General features: G+C 41.8%; 1 protein-coding gene across 3 annotated transcripts in view; it reads right to left on the bottom strand.

The window, feature by feature from the left end:
* Oxr1 (oxidation resistance 1) overlaps positions 1 to 24983 on the bottom strand; it is a 319071-nt gene that overhangs the window by 191041 nt on the left and 103047 nt on the right. For all 3 annotated transcript variants that reach the window (XM_040730328.1, XM_040730327.1, XM_040730330.1), the window contains exon 3: positions 15426 to 15622. In XM_040730328.1, the coding sequence (XP_040586262.1) occupies positions 15426 to 15622 (197 nt within the window). The remainder of the gene's footprint in view (positions 1 to 15425; positions 15623 to 24983) is intronic.

Here is a 24983-nt window from a genome sequence, read left to right as displayed (position 1 = left end):
TTGTCAACTTCAACTTGTTAAGAAGGAGAGACACTGTGTGATTTCCAATAGGGAACAAAATGGGACCAAATCTACATAGATCAAGACAGGAAACTTGTTTCGGGAAGGCAGGGCCATGGCACCTCTATTGTGCTACACCCTTAATGCGTGTACGAGTTCACTGACATTGACTGAGAACATGTAAGTTGTAGGCACTATTACAAGCACACCATACAGAATATTTCATTTATGCCTCAAAACAACCCTTCCAGGAGTATCACATTTACTTCCTTTTCTCATGGAAGACACTGGGTTTTGAGTCCCTAACCACCCTACTCATGGTCATTTCGATCGGATGAGTGAGGAGGTCAAGCTTAAACATGGGTTGGGAGGTCAAGCTCCTCTTTACTAATTTCACTGCTTTTGTGAGCAGAAGATACAACAAAACAAAGAAACAAGAACCACTCAATGGCCAACCTCCAGCTATCAACTGGTAAAATCACCTAGTATGTTTGCTAATCTTGTTGCCTCTTTATAGAGACAAGGTGACAAGGGGACATCTACTCTACTCTAAACAGACAGCAACTATATTTGGGGGAAAAATCCCTATAGCACATTCTGGAGTTTGCTATATTCTCTCAGATATTTAATTTCACTCTTCTCCACCCAACTAAACTCACATCCCTTGGTCTTTCATTGTTAGAAGTAAAGACTATCTTAGCATCTTTCCCTGAAAAACAATACTTGTTTGTCTTCCTTGCGGGTCCCTCAGTTTACATGCAATCTCTTTTTTCATGCCGCAAGTATTAATTCCATTAATCTTTTTATAAATTAATTCTATTGACAAGGAGATGAAAGACCAACTGTTGGAAAAATCCATTACTAATACACCCAGTGCTCAGTAATTGAACCAAGCCTAATTGTTTTCTCAATGAGAACTGAGATAATGTATCTTCTAGACTGCTCATAACAATTATATAATATTTAAACACACTTTTATGAACAACCTATCACCTTTCTCCATTAACCTGTTTACTGTGTTTTTTTTAAACTATCGTCCCCTGATTATGTGTTAAGATCTGATCCTATTTTCATTGCCCATCTACCTTGCTAGAATAAGAGCCCATGGAAGTGAATTTGGCCTTGTTTACTTGTATATTCCCAGCGCTTGGATATGGCTTGAAGTATACCAGGCATTCAGTAGATTCCTAGTGAATTAATAAATGAATAAATTCGTAAGTCAATGGGCATAAACAGAAAGGTTTGCCCATTGATTATGAACTAATTTCTCTTACTGTACCTGAAAGGCTGAGTACCCAGAACACTGAACCATTGCCCACAGACGGTATCTAGCCAGGATAAGGTGTTAGAGCTAGATGGACTAAGGCTAGAAGGCTGACCCATGAGAGGAAACAGCTGATCCTAAGGGTTGGGTAGGCTGCTCGCCCTCCACGGCAAGCTGCAGCTGGGAGGACAGGCCCTCAGCTGACACGGGATCGGATCTAACAGGTGTCAGCCAAGGGGTCTCGTGGGTAGGCACAGGAGCTGTGGTCGGTGATGGTTTGGTTGTTTGTCTTTCCCACCCTGTGAGGTTGCAGGTTGTATTTCCACAGCTTAGACAAAAGAAGACTGTGCTCCCATGGCTATTGACATGGGTCTAACGTTTACGTCATCTCATCCAGGCCTCTCTGAGGCAGGAATCTTTTTTTTTTTTTTTTTTTTTTGGTTTTCCGAGACAGGGTTTCTCTGTATTGTTTTGGAGGCTGTTGGTCCAGCCCGGCCTGGAACTCACAGAGATCCGCCTGCCTCTGCCTCCCGAGTGTTGGGATTAAAGGCGTGCGCCACCACCGCCCGGCGAGGCAGGAATCTTTATCTGCTAATGTCCTGATGCTTCCACAGCTCTCTAAGCCCACTTACCAGCTCATTCTTCCTCAGCAAGACCCCGAAGAGATCCCTGCACTCCACCCCGCACTGTGCACCGAGACCAGCCACTCCTTTCCCACATCCTTCGATGGCCATGGTGACGCAGGAGAGATCAGGGCTGGCCCCTGCTTTTGCTCCATTCTGAGAAGCGTCCCTTGCGCACCGATCCGATCCGAGAGTGTTGTCGCTCTCACTGACTGACTGACAGCAGACATAACCACCCAAGCGTTGTCCTCATTCCTAACTGTGAAGGAAAACTTCCAAGCGGGGAACACGTACTAGTTATTTTTAAAAAATGTCCACAGAAGCTGCTAATAATGTAGGAGTTCCTAGCTCTCCATCCCCAAGGAGCAAATACATCACAGGGTTATCTGAGCCCTAGAGGGAATGAGGGTTCATTTTTGGATCTGGTATGCGTGGCTTTCTTCACCGCCTTTATGCCAAATCTGAAAAATGTCAGAAGTCTGATGGGGCAAGTCCTATGTAAGTCAATAAAGCACTGTTGGCCAATAGGGAACCAAGATAGGTGGGACTAGGAGTCCAGGAGGACTCTGGGAAGGAGAAACACAGGGAGTCAAGATGTAACGCCATGGGGTAGGAAGCCCGGAACTATTCTCCGGTAAGAGAAATACTTAGATTAACAATTATGGGGTAAATACTTAAGTCAGAGCTAGCCAGTAAGAAAAAAGCAAGGCCAACAGCTTCATAATTAATATAGCCTCCTGTGTGTTCATTTGGGACTGATGCGGCTCTGGAACCAGGCTGGTGGGAAGGCTTGTCTTTACAGAAGTCTGTGCGTATAATTGAACTCAGAGGAGCGGGATTAGCGGAGAATTACAACTGAGCTTGCAGCGTGTTTCATACTCCGTAAGTGGAGGCTGTGGTCTCAAAGGATGCATGGGTTGGATACACACTGTCAACCTTTGGTATATCGTGGGGTATTCCTTTACATCCTGTGAAGAGGTGTTGCTGTGATTGGCTTACTGAAAAAGCTGAACAGCCAATAGCTAGGCAAGAGGTATAGCAGGGACTACTTCACAAAGAAAGCTCTGAGAAGAAAGAAGATGGAGTTGTCAGTCAGATACAAAGAGAGAGCAAGCCATGGAGGAGGAGAGGCAAAAGCCATGAGTCACGTGGCAACAAGTAGATAAATGGAAATGGGCTAATTTAAGTTATAAGAGATACCGGGACAAGCCTAACCTACAATGCCAGCTTTCATAATAAATAATAACTTGAACACAAGCAAAATTTGAAACAGGAAAAAATTCTCCTCTTTTTTTTCATGTATTCATCAAAGCTAATCCACTAAGGGAATGCTTTTCTTATTATTCTAGTCCTACTTAACAATTCTATTAAAAAACAACAACAAAACCCCAGTAGTTTTAGGCATTGAAGGCTCTCTAAGCAGTCTAGTGATTGTTTTCCCAAACGTCAGGGCACAAATAAGTCATTAACAGATTATGAAATCAATTTAGTGAGTTGAAATTATACCGAAAAACCAGAATGCAATGTAATAAAAGAATCAAAAGGGATATCAAAGGAAGTGTTTTGGGGGAATTTTTCGTGAGCTGGTATTTCAGTGTGTATTCCCTAGAGGTGAGTAGATTTGTCAGACAGGATTCTAAGGTGGGTCTCCATGCCCCGCCCCCTCCCCGGGGATCCCCCCCTGCATGGGCTCAGCATGGCGGCTGGGATGACTTAGTCTCTTTATAGTGACATTGTGTGGACAGGAACATTGGTAGGCTTGACTGATTTCATGTGTCCTTTAAGAACAGAGAACGTTCTGGGTTGGCCATGTCAGAGGAAGCCAGGAGTGCCAGAGAATCAGATGCGGCCCCATGAGCTGCTTAGAGACGGGGGGTGGGGGGGGTGGGGTGGGGGGGGGTTACCCAGCAAGGGAGGAAAGCGGAGACTCAGATCCAAGAGTGCGCCCTGACTGGCACCCAGCAAGGAAAGTGGGCCCACAGTTGAATGCATTGGAATCCCACCAACCGGAAGGCACCTCTTTCCCTGATTAAAGCCATGTGAGCCCTCAGCCTAGCCAACACGCGTATTTCAGGCTTGGGATACGCCGAACAAAACCCCAGCTGTGCCACGTGGACTTGAACTCCCGAACCCCACGCTGAAAACGCAGAGACCCTGCTTTTGTCGAAGTCAGAAGAAAACGTCCATTCACGGGTTCAGGGTCACCCTTGGTGACAAAGGCCGACAGAAAAAGCTCTCACTTGAGACACAGTACTGACTTGTCTTTACTTTTTAAAAGTTCACATGAAGATCCAAGTGTCATATAGACGCAGGGTGGCATTGCCCCTCCTTATTTTTTAAATAAGTGAAAGTTAATTATACCTATTCAGAGGCTTGTTACCCCATAAAAAGTGAGCTCACATGATACCGGTGTTTGCTGCAATGTTACTTGTAACGGACTTCTTTTATTTGTTGAAGTAAAAGTCTAGCTTGACTTTAAATACAGTGACTGTAACAGTCAGTGCTCAACTTAGTTGTAGTACCGCACGGTGCCACCAGAGGGATCCCTGGGTTTTTCAATTATGCAAACCCTGAGTTGAGTGAGACACTGAAGGCCTATCACCATAGAAATCTCCGGTCCATCCCCGTGAAGACTGACTGGCATCCTGTCCAGTGACAAATTTGACTCTTAAGGGCTAGAATATTAAGTGAATTTTGTTTGCAGAGTCTGTCATCTGCGGCTCACAGCTTCTTTTACTTCCTTTAGACGCCATTCCTTGTCTCCAAAGACAGAATATAGCCGAGTTCTCTTTAGGATCATGTGAGATAGGCTATAGGGTTTACTTTATTCTGGAATATGAAATTACTAATACATGGTGTGACAGTTATTCATGGTTGTCAACCAGACTACATCTGGAATGAACTATAACGCCTGGTACATGTGTGGCTAGGTACACCTGTGAGAGATTTTTCCTGTCTGAATCTTTAGTGATGGGAAGACCCATCCTAAGTCCTGATCTTTTGAGGTGAGGAGATCCACCTCACATCCGGGTCACATCTTCTGGTGTAGCCTATACAAGGAGCCCGGAAGAAAGAAACTTGGTATTTTCCTGCTCTCGCTCAATGCTGGTAAGTTTAATCCTTTCCTGTCATGACAGCCCACTTCTTTGGGATTCTGGAGTATACTGAAAACCAGCTGAGACGCCCCCAGCTTTGTCGACGGAACAACTTCTGCATTCCTGGACTTTATGTCAGTGAGACAGCCATTGTTGGACTGGCTGGACCATAGTCTACAAGCCACCCTAATAAATGCCCTATAAATATATATTTATGCATTCTGTTGTGTTCCTTGTGAGAATCATAGTGCACATGGTACTTAAAAAAACAGTTGTTCTGTATAACAGTATTTTATGCAGGGATACTGAAACAGATTTGTTTTATGACAAGAACTTTCAGTTACATAGTTGATTTATTTTAGCACTAAAAATAACGTTTTGAGGGTCAAATTCGAAGAGGTTCTACAGACACAGTAAATTAGAGGGTTCAAACAAACCCTTTAATGCAGTAAGTACACGCCATTAATACTGATAATAAATCAAACTGGTGCAAATTCATCTATTAAAAAATTGCTATGACTCAGGGAGATGGCTGGGTGTGTGTGGCATGCGTGCAGTATAAGCACGAGAGTTCAGATCCCCAGCACATACACAAAACCATGTGTGGAAACACAGGACTGTAACAGCACTGCTTAGTGGGGGAGGGACAAGCAGGTCCTAGGGAATCGCTGCCCAGCCAGTCTTGCTGAGACCGTTTCAAAAAGTGAGCAATAAAGGAAGATACTTTACTGCAGCCTCTCGATTCTCAGGTACACACACACAGGTAACTGCACCCAATACACACATGCACAAGCACATACACACCCAGGTGAGTGCACCCAATACACACATGCACAAGCATATACACACCCAGGTGAGTGCACTCAATACACACATGCACAAGCCTGCACACACACACAAGTAAGTGCACTCAATACACACATGCACAAGCATGTACACACCCAGGTGAGTGCACCCAATACACACATGCACAAGCATGTACACAGGAAGGTTAGTACATTCAATGCACACATGCACAAATGTGTACACACCCAGGTGAGGGCACTCAATACACATGTGCAAGCATGTACACACCCAGGTGAGTGCACTCAATACACACATGCACAAGCATGTACACACCCAGGTGAGTGCACTCAATACACACATGCACAAGCCTGCGCACACACACAGGTAAGTGCACCTAATACATACATGCGCAAGCATGTACACATGAAGGTAAGCGCATCCAATACACACATACACAAGTGTGTACAGTACACACACAGGTGAGTGCACCCAATACACATGCACAAGCATGTACACACCCAGGTGAGTGCACTCAATACACACATGCACAAGCGTGTACACATGAATGTAAGTGCATCCAATACACACATGCACAAGCGTGTACACACACAGGTGAGTGCACCGATACACACATGCACAAACATGCATGCTCACAACAAATAAATAATCCACAGCTTGTTTTCTGCCTTTCATTGCACTTTTAGACTTCTGCTTTCTGCCGTCTTGGCTTTAGTTCACATGGTCAAGCTTGGTGGTGTCTCTCCCTCGTGGTCTTATTCAGGAGGAACATTGAGTCTGTAAGATGTGTTTTATTTCCTGAGGGCAAAACACTCACTCTTCTTAATCAGTTCATAAATCAGAAAAGCATAGAAGGTCGCATATGTAGGGGGTAGGGATCCTGGCAGACAGGCAGTGACAGAAGCCTTATGGGCTTTCCAGGTTGACTGATTGTTTTTGAACTATGCTAACATAAGTTTTGAAAGCGGAATATGCACCTGCCTGCACTGTCTTACATTAATCAAAAGTATCTGGTGAGAACACCATGTTTTCTCCCCGTTAGAAAAACAAGCCTTGGAAGCCTTAACCGGAACAGGGCGAGAAGACAGAGGAAGAGGACTCGGAGAGGAAACAAGGGGAAGTCACCTCAGCAAGCAAATCCTGAAACAGCACCCGGCAGATCAAGCCTACACGAGGTGTGTCAAGCCTGAAGGAAGCAGTAAGTCAAAAGAAACCAGAACTTGCCCTGGATTTCAGAACTAGAAACCTACTTTCCTGGTTCTAACGTGTAGAAGATAGCAAGTCTAAAATACCTGGGAAAATTACTATCATCTTCAGGCAAACACCTCATACTGAAGTTGTAGGGTTGCAGTTGCGGGAAATACTCAACTTCCTTAGTGGCGTTTTGATGAACCGAAGCCCCAGTACCTGCTATACAGACTCAATAATGACCAAATTCCTCCGAAGGAAGGAACATGCAGGACCACGAAGTCACTTCCTGCTGTCTCCCCAACTTACGTCCCCTGCTACAACGCGTGCACAAAACGCTGTCTCAGACATACCTGAAATGCTGACAATGGTTACTGTTGACAAATCATTTGTTCGAAGACCCGCTGGAAACACAGCTGTACAAAACATTCCAGTTCAACTTGCTTAGTTGACTCAACTTACTTAGTCCCGTTATAAGACCCTTGCTCACAGCTTACTACTTTCTGCTATGATTACTCCTGCACTCCATCTCTACAAAGTTTGCAAAGTGACAAGTCCCAACAGTCCTCCACTGTAGGAGGAAGTCTGATGCTGCCATTAAACATGTGACTTACTAGAGGCGCATACAGATGAGGTAATAAAAGGGCGGTTTACCACACCGCTAACCACACCCACTTTAGGCAGGACTAAAGATGTATACGGCTGGACGTAAAGACGTATACGTACGTAGGCGGAACTACGTCACTAGCCAAGCCCACTTTTGGGCATGGCTAGGGGCGTTACGGGGGAAGGCATAAAAGACAGCGCACAGGAAGTCTCGCTCTCTTTTCCTGGAGTTCGGCTTCCGGTCCAGTCGCTAGCTGAGATCTGCTGGGCTTCTCGGGGTTTGGTATCTTGTGAGTAATTTTCTAAATTAAATACTTAGCTTCACTTTCCTTAATTGTGTGTCGCGTATCGTTACAGCGTCCGTAAAGCCAACAGTTTGGTGTCGGAGCGGGATTGGAATCGGGACCCAGGGCTTCTCTCGGCCCGACCAGGCACACGTGGACTCTCCTTTCGCTAAGTTCCTCACTACTTCGCTCGGCAAGGCACGATTCCTGCCGCCAGGAACCATCACCTTCTACCTGCCGGTAAGGTTAGGCGGAATTCCAAGGTTTCTCTCGCGGCCACGTGCTGTTTTACTGGCGGCCAGCTGACTCCGGCCACGTGCTCTTTCACTGGCAGCCTGTTGATTTCGGCCTGAATTACTCCATTGGTAACAAACGTAACTGCTTTATACAATGTCAACAGCTAACACTATGATGCAGGATGTTAAGAATTTTCTTGTTTTTTGTATGGATGGGATTTTAGAAAGGGTTGAGGACCTACCTGAAAGGTGCTTCCTACCCATGATGGTGATTATTAGCTTCATAATCAATATAATTTTGTTAATGAAATGGCTCAAAAATAGGAATAAACTTATACAGGTCATGCAGTCATTGCAGGATAGTTTTGAAATCTTAATACAAAGGATTCAGGAAATGCAAAATTCATTGCAGGAGAGTAAGAAAGGGTTGGTAGAAAATATTCAGGATATTAAAAATGATAATGTAGGTCTGACGAACAGGTTTAAAGAGACGGAACACAAAATTGAATTATTTTCAGGAAAAATGTGTTCCATAGATAGAATTGAAAAATTGGAACATAATGTGGAAACATTTAACGACAAACACGGTTCCATGTTTGATGATTTCACTAGCAAATTACAAAGACTGGAACATAAAATTGAAATGCTAGCAGAAAAGAATTGTTCCATGTCTGAGAGCAATGGTAAACTAACTGATAGAATATCATTTGTAGAAGGCAGTCTACATGCTATTGAGGTACTTGCTAAGGATGAGAATATTAGAAATTTGGAATCACATGTAAATGATGAATGTAAGAAAATGAAAGATTCCATGACATCCTTAGAAAATCATTTATCCCAAGAACTTCAAGAGCTCAGAGAAACAATGATGAATAGACTGCAAGATTTAGAAGACGCTCAATCTGATACTTCAGAATCAGAAATACAGGCAACAGGTCAGGACAGGAGTTTCCCAAAGCTTCTCAAATGCAGGAATGATTTCCCTAAGGTTGCTATGCGTTCCCCTATGGTTTTTCCAGTATCTGTATCAGAAAAACCAGCAACGAAAAAACAATCAAATGGTCCCATTGCTTATCACTGGGAGCCTATACAGATGAAGGATCTAAAAAATATTAAGGAGGCCATTGTCATGTATGGTCTTCATTCTCCCTTTGTCAGAGAGCTCCTAACCTCATGGGCTACTGTAAATAAAGTAACCCCAAAAGACTGGGCCCAATTAGCCTCTGCAGTGCTCGAAAATTCTTGCCAAATTCAATGGAGAGCTTTGTGGAGGCAAGAAGCAAAAGCAATTGAGATTCAGGAATTGCAGAACGGTCATGAAGTACCCCAAGACAAGATTCTTGGGGAGGGTCCTTATGCTGACACGCAGGTTCAATCTGCATATGATGAGCACATGTTGTCTTTGTGCCGTACAGCTGCTTTAAATGCCTTGGATAAGGTTTGTGAAACAGGAGAGATAATGCAACCCTACACCAAGGTATTACAGGGCCCAAGGGAAAGGTTCACTGAATTTTTAGAGAGATTATCCAGAGCAGTAGAGGTACAGGTAGCGAACCCAGAATCCAGGCGTCTCCTTATAGAATCTTTGGCGTATGAGAACGCGAATCCTCAATGCAGGCAGGTAATTTGGCCATTAAAAATAAGATCAGCGCCATTGGAGGAATGGGTTCTGCATACAGCGAACCTGGAATGTAAAAGTCAGGATACAGGAGCTTGGGTAGGTGAAGCTATTTCTACAGGTTTGAGGAGGCACCAGGATGCCAAATACCCTACCTGTGATGATATAGAGGCATGGGTAGGGAAGGCAATCTCAAAGAATTTAAATAGGCGTAAAGATGCAAAATGCTTTAACTGTGGTAGAATAGGACATCTTAGTAGGAACTGTAGACAACGCATTCCTAGAAATAATGCTTTTACCAGGAATGTATCAAACAGAAGGCCTAAGCCTCCTGGTCTATGCAGGAGGTGTGGGAAGGGGCGCCATTGGACTGATGAATGCTTTTCCACAATAGACAGACAAGGTAGATCTTTACAGCAGGGAAACGGGCTTCCGGGGCTCCATGGAGCCCCGAAGAGGAAGATTATCCGGTCATTCCCAGTGACAGTGGAGGACAGCCTCTCCCAGGACAATTAGAAGATCCACTGCCCATTGTAAATAATACGGCACTGGATAATACATTAGCTCCAGAGGATGAATCAATTACATCAGGAGGAGATACAAAACATATATTTTGGCAAACTTCTATACAATATCATAGACCCAAACTTCCGGTTAAGGTAAATAATAGGGTGATTTACGGATTACTGGACACCGGAAGTGACGTCACTATCCTTAATCAGCAGTCCTGGCCACAAAACTGGGCTTTAAAAGAGGTTAATGTTCAATTCTTAGGGATCGGAACCCTATCTGAAGTTAAACAGAGCGTTAGATGGATTGACTTTATTGGGCCAGAAGGACAGAGAGGAAGGTTAAAGCCATACGTTGCAGATATTGCTATAAACCTCTGGGGTCGTGATCTACTCCAGCAATGGAATACGCAGATTAAAATTCCTCCTGTATCAGCTAGGAATTATAGACAAGCTCTTAGTGGTAGTAAGAATATAGTAAGACAGTACAGAAAACAGATGCCAAATGTACAGGCTGTGCAGAAGCAAGATGCTAGTGCCAAACCTACAGAGCAACCAAAAGCTCTACCATTAAAATGGCTGACAGATGAACCCGTCTGGGTGGGTCAATGGCCTATGACATCTGAGAAGTTAGAGGCTTTGGAGAAGTTAGTTCAGGAACAGCTAGATGCTGGACATATTGAGGAATCAACTAGTGCGTGGAATTCGCCTGTTTTTGTTGTCAAGAAGAAGTCTGGTAAGTGGAGAATGGTTACTGATCTTAGAGCCATCAACAAGGTAATTCAGCCTATGGGATCTCTACAACCTGGGATGCCGTTACCTTCTCTAATTCCTAAGGATTGGCCAATTATAGTTATAGACTTAAAAGATTGTTTCTTCACCATACCGTTACAAGAAAACGACAGAGAAAAGTTTGCCTTCACAGTACCTACCTATAATAATTCCCGTCCGGTACAGAGATTCCAGTGGAAGGTACTACCTCAAGGTATGTTAAACAGTCCAACTTTGTGTCAATATTTTGTGAATAAACCTCTAGAAATAATTCGTAAAAAATTTCCACATTCGTTAATATATCATTATATGGATGACATATTATTGGCTGATTCGAATAAGGATACTTTGGAAAAGATGTTTGAGGCAGTAAAGGAAATTTTGCCTCGCTGGGGATTACAAATTGCCCCAGAAAAAATACAAAGAGGAGATTCTATTAACTATTTAGGTTATAAAATAGATGCTCAGAAAATTAGACCACAGAAAGTACAGATCAGAAGAGATCGTTACCGGACTCTTAATGATCTTCAAAAACTATTAGGAGAAATCTCTCAATTACAGACGATTATTGGTGTAGAAGGGCATGATTTAAAACACCTGAAAATGGCTTTAAAAGGAGATAAAGACCTAAACAGCCCACGAGTACTATCAGCTGAGGCTGAAAAAGAATTAGAATGGGTAGAAAAGAGAATATTAGAAGCACATGTGGACCGTGTGGATCCAAATCTGGACTGTATTCTGGTTATTTTACCATCTAGAGAATACCCCTCAGGACTATTAATGCAGAGGGACGACATCATTCTAGAATGGGTATTTCTGCCACATAAACAAAATAAAAAATTGAAAACATATATAGAAAAGATATCTGATTTGATATTAAAAGGTAAATTAAGGCTTCGTCAACTGACTGGGAAAGACCCAGCTGAAATTATTGTACCGTTAACGAATGAGGAAATTTCCTCCTTATGGAAGGATAATGAGTATTGGCAAATAGCTTGCAGTGACTTTTTGGGAAGTATTAGTAATAACTATCCCAAAACAGAGAGAATCAAATTCATAAAGAAAACAATTTGGATTCTTCCACGTATCGTGAGGCAAACACCTATTTCTGGAGTTCTTACCTTCTACACGGATGCAAACAAATCAGGTAAAGCAGGGTATAAATCAGGAAATATAAGTAAAGTAGTTCAAAGCCCTTACAACTCCGTACAAAAGGCAGAGTTATATGCCATTCTCATGGTACTTAAAGACTTTACAGAGCCTCTCAATATAGTCACGGATTCTCAGTATGCAGAAAGAGTTGTCCTGCACATTGAGACTGCAGAATTTGTTCCTGATAATACAGAATTAACCTCATTGTTTTTACAATTGCAGGAAATCATCAGAAACAGGACTCATCCTATATATATAACACACATCAGATCCCATACAGGTCTGCCAGGTCCTCTGGCACAAGGCAATGATGAAATTGATCGTTTATTAGTAGGTAATGTGTTGGAAGCTTCAGAATTTCATAAGAAACACCATGTTAACAGCAAAGGTTTAAAGAAGGATTTTTCTATCACCTGGCAACAAGCCAAAGAAATAGTAAGAAATTGTCCCAGTTGCTCATTGTACACTCAAACTCCATTACCAGCAGGTTGTAATCCTAAAGGTGTTCACAGAAATGAACTTTTGCAAATGGATGTATTTCACTTCCCAGAATTTGGCAGTTTGAAATATGTACACCATACTATAGACACGTTCTCAGGCTTCCAATGGGCTACTGCCCTCAGCTCTGAAAAAGCTGACTCTGTTATTACACACCTCTTAGAGGTGATGGCTGTTATGGGTATACCTAAAACAATAAAAACTGACAATGGTCCAGCATATGTCTCCAGTAAATTGGAACAATTCTTCAAATATTATACTATAAAACATGTAACTGGTATACCTTACAATCCCACAGGACAAGCGATAATTGAAAGATCTAACCGGACTTTAAAAGAGATGCTTCATAAACAGCCAGGGAAAACAAAGACACCTAGACACAGGTTACACAATGCTTTACTAACGTTGAATTTTCTTAATGCTGATGAAAAAGGACAAACTGCAGCAGAAAGACACTGGACTACAGAGAAGACTTCTGAACTGAACCAACCGGTGTACTTTAAGGATGTTATGACCTCAGTCTGGAAACCAGGATATGTGTTACGTTGGGGAAGGGGTTATGCTTTTGTTTCCACAGGAGAAGAAAAGGTTTGGATTCCATCAAAATTAATTAAAATTCGATCAGAACAGAAAACATCTCAGGAGGAGGAAGATAACATCCCATCTACAAATTCATAGTCCACCATGGGTAAAGTAACCTCCTAAAAGGAAAGAGAAGTGTTTTGTTTTTTGTATTCACAGGTGAACTCAGCAAAGAATACTGGACTTATGGATTCCTGTAGAAGAATGAATAGCTACCCTGAGGACCATCAAACAAACAGTATCTCACTGTGTGGTATCAAAGTCTAAATCTCTCTATATTGTTTTTTCATAGTACACTTTTATCTTTATTTCTTCACATACCTCAATTCCCATTCATTTAACTGAAGCTGGCTTTGGAGTTGGATTGGCTCTCCTACTCTAACCCCAAGCATATTATTTAAATACAATTCAGAATTTCTGTATTATATCAAAGAGCCATTGATATAAGACAGAAGAAATAAAATGAGGGACTCTTATCTGTGGATTTCTTTTTCTGAACAGTCTAATTTCCTCCAGGTTTTCCATCTTCCCTATTGTCACCTCTTCTGTATGCTTACATATGAAAGTTAAAATATTTCTTTGTTAACAGTAATGTTCGAGTTTTCCAGAGAACAAGGGATTTCCTGACAGCAATCTTCAACTGCTTCCGAAAGAGAATGAGGATCCACTTCCTTGGCTTCACCTGATTCGACTGGAGGCATCTGAATTGCCCCACATCATTGACTCCACCTGACAAGCACTATCCTGAAACTGGCTTGAAACTACATCACTCGACACAACTCCAGACCAAGGAACGGAAATAGCACATCTTCTACAATCTGACCAGAGCTTCAAGATAAGAGCTTCAATCAACACTAGAACCCCAGTCAGGAACTTCAATCAAGCATCTCCTGCCATACTGAGACTGTCTGCTCTACTGAGATTTTGTTATACTAACATTTTCTTTTCACAGGTCCCCATGAGATTATCATCGTCCCATCTCAGCAGGAAGTAGTTTTGAGAATTCCACGCCCCCTCTCCCTACTATTGATATTATAAGTTTACACCTGTTAGTGTTAGTTTTCCATTATTTTAGAGTTGGGATTGGAAGGAGGTGTTCATATTTGGGTGTTTCTTTAAGATAAGTTTAGGTTTAGATAGAATAGATGTTTGATACATTTTGTTCATGGACACAAGTTAGTTGTCCTTTTTTAGACTAAAAGGGGAATTGTAGGAGGAAGTCTGATGCTGCCATTAAACATGTGACTTACTAGAGGCGCATACAGATGAGGTAATAAAAGGGCGGTTTACCACACCGCTAACCACACCCACTTTAGGCAGGACTAAAGATGTATACGGCTGGACGTAAAGACGTATACGTACATAGGCGGAACTACGTCACTAGCCAAGCCCACTTTTGGGCATGGCTAGGGGCGTTACGGGGGAAGGCATAAAAGACAGCGCACAGGAAGTCTCGCTCTCTTTTCCTGGAGTTCGGCTTCCGGTCCAGTCGCTAGCTGAGATCTGCTGGGCTTCTCGGGGTTTGGTATCTTGTGAGTAATTTTCTAAATTAAATACTTAGCTTCACTTTCCTTAATTGTGTGTCGCGTATCGTTACAGCGTCCGTAAAGCCAACACTCCACTGTAACTTGTTATTCCCCAAGATACAGTAATTTTCTCCCTTCTCCATGGCTAAGCGATAGGCCAACGTCAGCCACTGATTTTACGACCTGACAGAACCAGGTCAGAGACTTAGAAGCCCCAAAGGGAGAAGGAAACGAGCAAAAGCGGACTACAAGAAAACGGGGAACACATAAGGTAAAAAGCCGAAATAAAATATTGATTTTCTTTCTTGTGTTTAGATATAGGTGGACACTGAGCCCATTTCCTGACCTAACTTTGCTAAAGGTTTTAGTAGTTTTCCATCTTCCGTATCCTTGTTCAGATCCCAGAAGAGAATGTCCACACAAGCCATCAGAAGGACGCACGATTACGCAACGAGGCATCATTTAACTATGCAGAGCCTGCAGCCGTAAAGCTGCCCACCACGTGGCGCTAGTTTGCGTACAGCAAACTCGGCACTCACCGATGGTGTAGAACCTCTTCAGAAGGACGCACGATTACGCAACGAGGCATCATTTAACTATGCAGAACCTGCAGCCGTAAAGCTGCCCACCACGTGGCGCTAGTTCGCGTACAGCAAACTCGGCACTCACCGATGGTGTAGAACCTCTTCAGCTCAGTCTTCCTGGGAGGGTGCTTCTGGGTGTCGGCTGAGTTGTTCTGTTCCTCTTCGATGATGGGGGTCTTGGGTGCAGGGGCCCTGCTGGCTTGTGGTGCTGGCTTTCCTGCACCCCCCAGAGGGTTGAACCCTGGTGCAGTGATATCCACCGACTGGGACTTTTTCTTCAACCTAGAGGAGAAGAACATCACGCGCTGTGAGTAGCCGGCTCAACAGACAGTTGCAGGCTTATCTCCACCCTGACTTTCTATTTGTAGCACCGGAGTTACATGTGGCTTTCAATTAGAACCCGATCTACTTAGAAAACTTCCGCTAACATTTTAAAACAATTTAGTGCAACGGGTTTTAAATTAATTAGAAAAAAAAAGCCATCATCTAGTCATTTTGAAAGGCTCGTTAAGTTGTATCAAAACATAACGTGAGCCTGGAGAGATCGCTCAGAGGTTAAGAACACTGGTTGCCCTTCTGGAAGTCCTGAGTTCAATTCCCTACGTGGTGGCTCACAACCGTCAGTAATGAGATCTGGTGCCCTCTTCTGGCGAGCAGGTGTACACGCAGGCAGAACACTGTACATAATAAATCTTTTTTAAAAAGCATAATGTGATAAAGGACTTCTATTATTTAGCAACAGCAAACAAACACGTGGTGTCATATGAAAATAATGCATTTGATCCAATTTTGATGTCTACACGCATAATTGGAACGTCAGGAGCTAAGGCAGAAGGATTCTGAGATTAAGGCCTGGCTTGGAGCAAGCAGTAAGACACTGTCTCAGAACTGCATTTGATCAATTGCATTTATGTCTAAAAGGAGTAGGCTAGTAAGCTTTAGTTAAAATAAGCCATTGCAACTCAGCAAAAATATAATGAAATGGTGATGTTTAAACTAACATATTAATACTTTTCTTTTTCTTCCTCACGTGTTTTGCATGTATATGTATATTTGTGTGTGTGTGTGTGTTTGTGTGTTGTTTGTGTGTGTGTGCACCCACGCATGCATGCCTGGATGTATGTGTGTATGTATGTGTATGTTTGTGTGTGTGTGTATGTGTGTGTGCGTGTGTACATAATACACCATGAGTAACTGTGAGGAGGCTGACACCAGTGTCTTCCTTGACTGTTCTCTGCTTCATTTACTGAGTCAGGATGTCTTCTTGAACACAGAGCCCGTAGGCTCAGCTGTTCTCATTTTCCAGCTTGTCCCAGGGTTCCCCCGTCCTGACTTTCGTGTTTTAGAATTACAGGTGAGTCCCCATCCCCCATTTGGATTTTATGAAGGTTTTAAGATCTGCACTCTGGTCCTCATACCTGCATGGTGAGGACATTATCCATTGGCCCATCTCCTCAACTCCAATGACTAGTGATTTTTGGCTTAATCTGTACCATTTTGTCAATGATAAAAATTATAGCATCCACACCATTCCTTCATACATGCCCAGTAACAATAGACATTTGCCTTGCTGCTACATTTTCAAGAGGAGACAAGGCCTAATTGAAAAGTCAAAGGCTATTGTGGAATATTTTTTGCACTCATGTACATTTTGGGGAGGTAAAGACCACTGGCAAATGATGAGTTAAATTCAAGCATTCAAATATTTTAAGCTACACAACTAATATGATTAGGTCTTAAGCCCAGTTTACCAGTGGGCCTTGGTATTTATGAAAGGAAATGAATGTGTCATTAAAAAAAAACATTTAGTTCCCCATAGGAAGTCTGGCAACTGTCCTAACTACTTATGAATATCATACCTAAAAGCTTTAATCCTTCCCCCCCAAATCATACATATTTTACATTTATTTAGGGCTTCTGGAACCCTGGCCTGTACTTAATTCTCCACTATCAGACCCTGCTCAGCACTGGGGAGCTAGCCTCCGATGACAAAGGCCAGGGAAGCTTCATGCCACACAGCAAATGTTCCTTTAGTAAGTTTCTACTGAATTATGTGTACTAGGACAAAAAACAAAACCTTAAAAAGAGGAACTTGTTCTCTTTGCACAATTTCACTAATGAAAGGGACACGATAGATTTCCATCAGTTAATCATCACCGATACGATTACTGCTCCATTTTCATACCACCTGTGCCGTGGTAACACCCCTGAAAATATTTTACCAGATTCAGTGACGAGTATCCATGTGCAACAACACTGCTCTCGAGACATACAGAATGAAGCCACACCAGCACTCAGAACACAGGCCAGAGGCTGAAGCGCGAAATACTCGCAGCCATGGAGATGGAGGAACCGGAAATCCCGCGCCTCAGTGGGAGGGCACTCGTTCAAGGTCACGCTGGAAAAAATGTCTACCCAAGTATGTCTCCTAGGGCCCAAGGTGGGAATCTTCACACGTCAAGTGGGAGTCATGGCTGGGAATATTCACACCAGCACTGTTTATCAGACACAGGAACCGAAAGTGCCATTAGTGTCTGTCGATGATAAAATAGGATTTTACATAGCCATGCTTGGCCACTGTAAGATTCTACTCATATAAGATCAGACAGAATGCACGCAGGCCCGGGAAGCAGGTAGGCTGACTACAGGTCTTCAACTCTGCTTCCTCTCCTCACATCCATTCCCTGTACCCCCTCCAGTCTCATAACCAGAACCTTCTCTGCAACAGAACACCGGCTGCACCCTCCCTCCTCCACACACCCAACTCCCGGGGATCCCGAAGGTCTTCCCCTCCCCCTCAGTGCCTGATCCCTGCTCCCCATCCCAGCAGGCACTCTCAGCTAACCCAGGCCTTGATGAGCAGGGAAGCAAGCAGTCTGCAGATCTTTTAACTTCCTCCATTCCTCAGTGTCCAGTCCGTCAGTTTCATGCCTAGCTCTATAGCAGACCTGCTGTGGCCTCTCCTCGTCCTCATTCCCCCATTCCCAGGGGACCAACTAAGCAGATGCTGGTGGAACACTCTGCTCTTCTTTCACCCATGAACCCCCTCAGCCCCATTCCCAGCCGTATCTCCAGACCCATCCCTTTTCTAAGTGTTGGCCCCTAATACCCGGGACACAGAGTGGCCATACCTATTGGGACCACAGAAGAATTTCCTGCCAAGCAAAACCCACCACACTTTTCTAAGAACCACAGAGGAAACAGAAACGAAGGACCAAAGCACCCACCCAACAAGGACAAGACCAGATGTTATCATCTACAATTATAATCTTCCCAATTCCAGATGTCTAGATGTCAACATAAAAACAGCTGGGACAATATGTCTCTATTAGGGTCCAGCAACCCCACCATGGATATTCCAACACAGTGGAAGGATAAGAAAAAGGGCTTTAAACAGCCTTTGTGAAGATGACAGAGGTCCTTAAAGAGGAAATGAACAAATTCCTTAGAGAAATCTATGAAAACACAAAGAGTGGAATAAATGAATAAAACACTTCAAGACCTGAAAGTGAAAATATGATCAATAAAGAAAACCCAAACTGAAGCAAATTAGAAATGAAAAAAAAATTAAGAACTCGAAAAGGAACTACAGAGACAAATGTCACCAACAGAATACAGGAGATGGAAGAGAGAATCTCAGGTATTGAAGACACATCAAGAAATGGATACCTTGGTTAAAGAAAAGAAAATTCCTGGCACAAAATATACAGGAACTCTCACTTAGACACTATGAAAAGACCAAACCTAAGAATAATCAGAATAGATGAAGGAGAAGAAACCCCCTTTCTTCAAAGGCACAGAAAATATTTTCAACAAAGCCATAGAAGAAAAGTTCTGTAACCTAAATAAGAAGATGCCTATCAAGGTACAAGAAGCTTACAGAACACCAAATTAGACTAGAACAGAAAAGAACTTCCCCTAGGCACATAAAAATCAAAGCACTACATGTACAGACAAGAAGAATATTAAAAGCTACAAGGGAAAAAGATCAAGTAACACATAAAGGCAAACCTATGAGTATAACACCTGACTTCTCAACGGAGACTATAAAATCAGAAGGCCTGGCCAGATGCTCTACAGACTCTAAGAGACTACAGATGCCAGCAAGGCTATAATATCCCACAAAACTTTCAGTCACCATAATCAGACATCCCACGATAAAATTAAATTTAAGCAATATCTATTTACAAATGCAGCCTCACAGAAAGTGCTAGAAGGAAAAATTCCCAACAGGAAATGAATAAATCCAGACAAGCCGAGTCAAAAGAAGAAAAATGTACCCATGCATGTACACACTCACACCCGCACACAAAATACCAAGAATTAACAATCATTGGCCATTGATATATCTCAACACAAATGGTCTCAAATATTCCCCAAATAAGAAGACAAAAAAACACACATTCTAACAAACAGAATGTTTGCAAAAGCACTGTCTATCCTTCTGCTGCATAGGAGAAACACACCTTAACGTTTAGAATAGACATCACCTCAGCCTCAGTGTAGAAAAAAGATACTCCAAGCAAATTGACTTAAAGAAGCAAGCTGATGTATCCATTTTAATATCTGACAAAACAGACTTCAAATCAAAGCTAATCAGAAGAGATAGGAAAGGACACTATATACTCATCAAAGGAAAACTGCCTCAAGAGAACTTTGTAATTCTTGACATCTTTGCTGCAAATGCAAGGGTGCCAAAGTTCATAAAAGATATACTACTAATGCTTAAGTCACATGGTGATCCTCACACATTGGTAGTGGGAGACTTTAACATCCCACTCTCACCAAAAGATGATCATCCAGGCCAAAACTAAACAGAGAAACACTAGCGCTGACGTTATAAACCAAGTGGACCCAACAGATATTATAGATAATTTCACCCAAACACATGAGAATGTATTTTTTTCTCTACACTCAATGGTACTTTCTACAACACTGACTACATACTCAAATGCAAAGCAAGTCTCAAGAGATATGAGAAAATTGACCACTACAGAGTAAAGCTGAATATCAACAACAGAAACCTTACAAACACATGGAGACTGATCAACTCTCTACTGGATGACAAATAGAGGAAGACAGAAATAAAGAATTAAAGACTTTTTACAATTGAATGAAAATAAATATACAACATATTCAAACATATGGAACACAATGAAGGTGGTTCTACAAGGTAAGTTCATAGTACCAAGTGCCTACATAAAAAAAAAAGGAATCTCATATTAGTAACTTAACAATAAAATGCTCTAGAACAGTTCTAGAAAGCTCTAGAAAAAAAGGAGGATATTGCACCCAAAAGAAGTAGACATAAAGAAATCATCAATGTTGGGGCTGGAATGGATAAAATCGAAACAAACAAATGAAAATGGTCAATGAAAAAAAAGGTTGCTTCATGAAGAAAATCAATAAAATTGGAAATGCTGATCCAAATCAGCTACAAGGAAGACATATAGTGTCCAAATTAACAAAATCAGAAACGGAGAAGGCAACATAGCAACAGACACCAAGGAAATTTAGAGAACCATAAGGAAATACTTTAAAAACTTATACTCTACCAAATCGGAAAATCTAAAAGAATGGATAATTTTCTTGATAGACACCACCATTTGCCAAAGTTAAATCAAGGCCAGATAAGCAATTTAAATAGAACTATAAAGTCCTTAATGAATTAGAACCTATCATTAAAAGGTCCCAACCTTTTAAAAAAGATCAGGGCCAGGTGGTTTTAGCATGGAATCCAACAAGATTTCCAAAGAACAGTTAATGCCAGTGCTCCTCAAATTACTCCATAAAGTAGAAACTGAAGGACCATTTCCTAATTCTTTTCACGAGGTCACAATCACCGTGGTACCCAAACCACAGTGCTTGCATGGGTCACTTCCAGTTTATTTGCCTTCCAGTTTATCATCTTTTGGGATGCCCAAGTGTCCGAACAAGTGGGCTTGTTCTGATTCTTGTGCTATCTCTTGCTTGCTTTTCCTTCTTTAGGGTTGTCTTGTTCAACTTCAATGTGACAGTGTTTGTTCCATCTTTATATTTCATTTTTGCTACATTTAAAAATAAAATGCTTTGTCCAATCCAACTTAAATCTAAAATCATAAAACACAATTTTGCAATTTAAATATTGGTTTTCTTTAATACTGTCATTTTGTGATAGACTATGAAAAAGTGGGTCTTCATGACATCTGGGTTTTCAAATAACTGGTGTATTTTATTGCACAAGTAAATGAGGAACAAATTAGGAATTGGTTAACCTAAAGGGCAACTCCTTTCTCCAGTTCTGGAGATGGCGGTGCTGGCATTAAGGGACATCAAGTGTTTCTCAGCAAACACTTCCACCTTACTAAGGGAACTGGAGAAAGATGCTATAGCAGAGTGATGGGGGAAGTCCTTCTGTGTATATGTTTGTCTGATTGCTTGATAAATAAAGCACTGTTGGCCAATAGGGGAGCAAGATAGGTGGGACTAGGAGTCAAGGAGGAGTCTGGGAAATGTAGTCAAGAGGGAGAGTCGCCATGTGATCCCAGGAAGAGAGGACGCATGAGGCTGCATTTTCGGTAAGATAAGACCTTATAAAAATATATATTAGTAATTATGGGTTAATAATTAAGTCAGAGCTAGCCATTAAAAAACATAGCAAACAGCCAACACCTTCATAATTAATATAGCATCCTGCACGTTCATTTGGGACTGATGCAGCTCAGGGACCAGGCTGGCAGGAAGAATACACTACACATTACAGCAGAATATTCCTTAGTCCTCACAAGTTGGAAACATTGTGCAAGAGAAAATGATGGGGCCTGGACTGAGATGTGTTTCTGGTTGGTATCTTCCAAGACTACTGGAAAGGACCAAAATGATTATTACCCACTATTGGATCCAACATGAAGCTCCCAAAGAAATACAGATTTTATTGTTAAATAAACAAACAAATAACAACCGCAAAACTATATACAACATTAAAAGTGGGAGCAGCGTCACTGTTGTGTTATTACACTGATGACAACGTGAAGCCATCACTAGGTCTTCCATGCTTCTTCATGATCTAAGTACTGAGTATATTAACTTTTTGCAAACTTAATATTGCCAGATTTTTGCCTCTTTCTGTTAATAATCCATCAAATAGCACCCATGAGAAGTTGAATGACTTTTACTCCCCTCGGTTCAGTGTCTTGGTGGCCAATGCCACAAGAGAAGTCAGAGTAGACATGATTAGAATGAATTCTTGGTCTTCCAGACTCTCCCAGACTGAGACAGCACAGGGAAATGGGCAAGGTAGGACGCTCTCCACATGGAAGATGGCTACTTTCCACGAGCTGGAATAGGTTCTCCATTTCTTTCTTGAAAACCTACTCTCGCACTTACTGTCTGGGCAACAGGGACACACAACAAACAGAAAATACCTAACACCACCATGCATCTATTCCTATGAATATTCCTATGAAGGGAGACCAGTAACAAGTAAGCAAGCAAACTAATATTTTAAAAATTCGTGTGCTGGTTTATCTTTTATCAAGTGCTAAGTACCATTGTTGGTGAGATTCTATTTTACTGGAAAATTTCAAAGTGGACCACCACCCTTTTAAAGCCTCCTGGCAATGATCAGGGGCTCTGATGCTACAGTCTGAAAAGTCAAAGGAAAAAGAAAACAACCCTAGCATTTTCCTGCTTTCTATGCCCCTTTAATAAATACCTTTCCCAACTGAGACTTGAAGGGTGATGAGTTTTGCTACTACTGTTGACATCTAGAGGTTTTCTGACTTGCTTAAACCACGCATTTGCACATTCCTAGAAAGCAGAACTGTGTGGGTAATTAAATTACTCCCTAAGAGTTCTGAAATTGACTATTGTAGTCAACAAGGAAATTTGCTAAATGGTACTACCTTCAGCTTTCAAATTCCATGAAGGGAGAAATCTTTCTAAAATTTAAACAATTCTCAATTAAATGTGTTAAATTATTGTAAATATAGCATAATGGAATATGTAGGTGTGTGTGAGACAAAATACCCTAAGATAGTAAAATGTTACAAAAGATGAAAAAATGATATCTTAATAGGTACCAAAAGGATCTTTGTTTAATGAACTTTGCATTTCAAAAATTAAAATAGTGTGAGGAACTTAAAAGGAGAACAGAAATGAGGTAAAGGAACCATACTGGATGGATGGGTCCCTAAGAGAGATGGTCATGTATTTCACAATCCTTGTTTTTTAAGATCTAAGTTTCTCTCTTCCTCAGGCATTCTGATGCACAAGTTTAACCCAGGAGTAATGTCCAACATTTCTCTAAGACTTATCTTCTCATTACAAACTGGGGATAAGGCATAGAGGAAATAAAAAAAGATCTTCTATGACAATACCTAGCCTGGTACCCATGCAGGAAGCACCCATTATTGGAAGTTCCAGTCTCCTTATGATCAGGTAGAAGGATGATATAATTTTTCCTTCAAAATTCCCAACATTCTTTTATGTTACACAATTTTAGGTGAGCATTAAACCAGTTGGAGGCACACTGCATTTAGTAGGAGACTGTGTAAACCCTGGAAGGCATATTCCACAGAAGGAATAATGGACAAATGATCTAGAAGGAGACACTTGCTTGGTGCACAATGTGACACTTCTATGATAATCCTCAAATAATTCGGAAAGCCAACACATCAGTAGCTTCATTTGCATGAGTTTATATTTCTTATTTGTGGAGGCAGAAGGCAAGTCTGTAATTGAGAACCAGAGAAGGGGTCCAGGGACACAAGGAAGGAAGGAGAGTGTGTAAGGAACTATGAGGAGGCTTTAATTTCTTTCTCTGTACAAATGGGGCTCAAGGGCATTTCAGGTAAGAACTAGAAAAGGTCCAATATATTGACGATGACATAAGAGGTCACAGAAATTATAACAAATAGACTGGTAGAAATCCAACAGGACTGGACAGTTTAAAAAGCCGTCAGCAGTAAAATTCTACTCTTAAATAATTTATAAGTTCTCAGAGCCACTGGAAACATTTGACTAAGCTTCGCTTACTTTTTGTGTCAAATACGTAAGTCCTTTGATTTTACCGAGCATCTAGAAGCCAGAGCTTGGGGCAGTAGTGATGTAATCAGGCTTCACAATGCCCACATCGGAGGAAAGCATCCAATGCCTGCTCAACTGTATTCCACAGCTCCCAACATGGAGACGCTCTCCTCACGGGAAGCCCTTTCTTCAATCGCTTCTCATGCTGCTTGGGTCTTACCTCTTTCTTTTCCTTTCACCTTCTGACCCTCTGTAATCTTCCAGTCAATATGACCGAGCCTTGCCTTTCATCTTTCCCAGTCTCTCATGCTTCACAACTTTCAATAGTCTTGCTATTCGTGTTGTCTAAATACTGCATGTTATCACTCTGCCTTAAGTGCAAGAGCATTTTCAGTTGTCTTGAGCTCTTAACTGGAATTAGCTAGCCATCAAGTGGTGTTCAAATTAGGTCTGCGCTATGACTAACTGGGTGTGCCCCTGAGTTGTGTGCCTAATGGAAAACCAAAACGAAACATACCCATTGTTCACTTGCTATAGTCTTTGGATGTTTGTGCTAGCAGCACCAACAATTGGTCAGATCTACAGTAGAACAAGGTAATGTTCCCTTTGCTTCAGGAATTCATGAGAAGATATATGT

The sequence above is a fragment of the Mesocricetus auratus genome, unplaced genomic scaffold (assembly GCF_017639785.1).
Source record: "Mesocricetus auratus isolate SY011 unplaced genomic scaffold, BCM_Maur_2.0 Super-Scaffold_100023, whole genome shotgun sequence".
NCBI classification, from domain to species: Eukaryota; Metazoa; Chordata; class Mammalia; order Rodentia; family Cricetidae; genus Mesocricetus; species Mesocricetus auratus.
This window is presented reverse-complemented; position numbering and strand designations above follow the sequence as displayed.